At 36.3% G+C, this 2,500-nt stretch overlaps 1 protein-coding gene across 1 annotated transcript in view; it reads right to left on the bottom strand.

The window, feature by feature from the left end:
* LOC125034455 (putative ferric-chelate reductase 1 homolog) overlaps positions 1 to 2,500 on the bottom strand; it is an 81,899-nt gene that overhangs the window by 1,131 nt on the left and 78,268 nt on the right. Inside the window, 4 exon segments of the mRNA XM_047626208.1 lie at positions 1 to 710; positions 964 to 1,080; positions 2,023 to 2,246; positions 2,372 to 2,500. The exon segment at positions 1 to 710 is cut by the window's left edge and continues 1,131 nt beyond it; the exon segment at positions 2,372 to 2,500 is cut by the window's right edge and continues 7 nt beyond it. Coding sequence (XP_047482164.1) covers positions 576 to 710; positions 964 to 1,080; positions 2,023 to 2,246; positions 2,372 to 2,500 — 605 coding nt within the window. The 3' untranslated portion in view covers positions 1 to 575.

Below are 2,500 nucleotides of genomic sequence, written 5' to 3'. Positions count from 1 at the left end.
TGTGTGACTGAGGGTGAATGATTGTTGAGAGAGAGAGAGAGAGAGAGAGAGAGAGAGAGAGAGAGAGAGAGAGAGAGAGAGAGAGAGAGAGAGAGAGAGAGAGAGAGAGAGAGAGAGAGAGAGAGTGTGTGTGTGTGTGTGTGTGTGTGTGTGTGTGTGTGTGTGTGTGTGTGTGTGTGTGTGTGTGTGTGTGTGTGTGATATATCTTACAGTGACATCATCTAGATATCCTAGTACCTATAACTACTAAAGCATTTTCAACAGTTACTTGCTGACTGTATTTACAATAACAAAATTGTTGCCTGTAGTAAAATATTGACTCTTGCATAATTTTTATTACAAATAATCACTTCTAGACTGCTAAAAACTGATATACAAAAATGGAAAAATTCATTCCAGTCTAAAAAATGAAGAAAAGAAAAGAAAAGGAAAAATAGGTACAACCTCCTGAAATAAAACTAACTCCAAGCCCACGATACAGCCACGTCTGTTAACCATTCAGGAAAAGATGAATACCAATTTTACTACACCGAAGATCCAGACACTGATTTAATTCGCAAAACGGGCAGATTTTGTTAATCCTCCCAGAAAATCCAATTCCATTTTTTTAACTGGTCTTCACCCACGACAACAATGAGAATCAGAAGTGCGGTGATCAGCCAATTTACGATGAAGTATAGAGCCAGCATTGATTTGCGGAATGTAGCACCCTGGAACACAAGACAAAAAATATTTCTTAAATTGTATTACAATACCTCCCTAGAAAGTGAAATAACAAGTATTCATTAATGTATTACAGGAATACAAACTATATTCTATAACTTAAAATACCGCTAGAGTACAAAATCTACCTTATCATTTAAAACATTGGTATTATTCCCATTTTTTTCACAAGCGGTTATAGTAAGGGTACAAAAAGTAGGATTTAGCAAAAGTATCATCTTAAAGACATTTCATACTCACTGGAGCATCTGTCCTTTTCTCCACGGGGTGTAGTGGGTTTCGGCTGCCATTCATTTCCTTCATTGGGAATACGTTGTTCCTACGTTCTTGCTTTGAGTCGCTGACGCACTGTCCAATCTGCACAAAGATACCAATAATATATGTTCACGGGAATTTTAATTTTTCTTGAAAAAAAAAAAAAAAAAAAAAAAAAAGGATCACTTCAGTCATGACTTGAAAGTTATTTTTATCATGATTTTGATGCAGTGCAGAATTTATTAACACACTAGCAACCAATACATGGACTATCCACTGTTGTTCTCCTCTATAAACTTTGTTATACATAGATGGCTCCACAAGTTTCCACAAGTTTTCAGCAACAGAGTCAATTAGTATAACCTATCCAGCCTACATGACCTCCTCTGATTTCTCTGTTCCTTAAATTTTCTGGTTAAGCATTTTTTCCTAGTGCTATTATTAATGATACTGTTATTATAACTGACTTAAATGGGTTAAAAGATGAGATAGGTAGGACAAAATAGTTGCAAGCTGTGTGCAAACAAAATTAATAAGCTAAAATCACCTTGAACATGACATGTATGACCCTGCCATCCCAGTGCAATGGGTAAATCTCCTTTTTAAAATTAATAATTAATGCCACCAGTACTAGAAATACTGGTAAAAATACACACAGTAAACCCTCCTTTAACAAAAACCTATTTTCCATGTTTTTTTTGTCAATTGATTTTTCTGTATATTAAGTACATTGTCTCTCAAACGTAGCAAGCCAGATTGCTAAAATTGAAAAAAAAAAAAAAAAAATTAAAACACACAAGCAAACTGTGTGTGCAAAATTCCAACTTCTACCTGCTATGGATTGCTAAATATACAAATCACTAAGCCCAGTCACCAGCTGTTGCAAATTGTTGTTTGCACCCCCAATTACAATGAAGTAGATTTCACAAACATTTTTGTTAAGAAAAATAATTATCAACAGTAATATAAATCAGGATTGGAACCAATGCAACAAGTAACTTCAGCTGTACATTAACCACACAGCCTCTGAAAACAGTAACTTACGGACAAAATAAGATGCATCACGCAGTGGAAAGCAATGAAGATGATCAGAATGAACATGGTCCAAGAAGGAGCATTGATCAACTCAAGCCCAAAGAAGATTGCAGTAATACCAATTATCTGCGCACTGTTGCCAACAAACCAGTGAAGCCAATTGAAAACGGGACGCCTTCGGTGAGTTGGGGCGCAGCGACATAGGGCCATAAATGGCTGAATGAAACACAAACCTGGAATTGAAGAAGCAGATTACAAACCATTAAAATAATGACTAGGGCTGTTTGGAATATAGTTTCACTCCTCACATACAATATCAGAACAAATGAACTAATTCTCCGTGCAACGGTTAACTCACCAGTTGAGACAACACCAAGAATAGCATGTGGGTTTACTTTGGGATCAAGCTCTGTCCATCCCTTAAGATAATAGACAATAAGTACGAATCCAGCAACTGTGAGACCCCATGTCAGTCCCATGAAAAATC

The sequence above is a fragment of the Penaeus chinensis genome, chromosome 18, assembly GCF_019202785.1.
Source record: "Penaeus chinensis breed Huanghai No. 1 chromosome 18, ASM1920278v2, whole genome shotgun sequence".
Lineage (NCBI taxonomy): Eukaryota > Metazoa > Arthropoda > Malacostraca > Decapoda > Penaeidae > Penaeus > Penaeus chinensis.
This window is presented reverse-complemented; position numbering and strand designations above follow the sequence as displayed.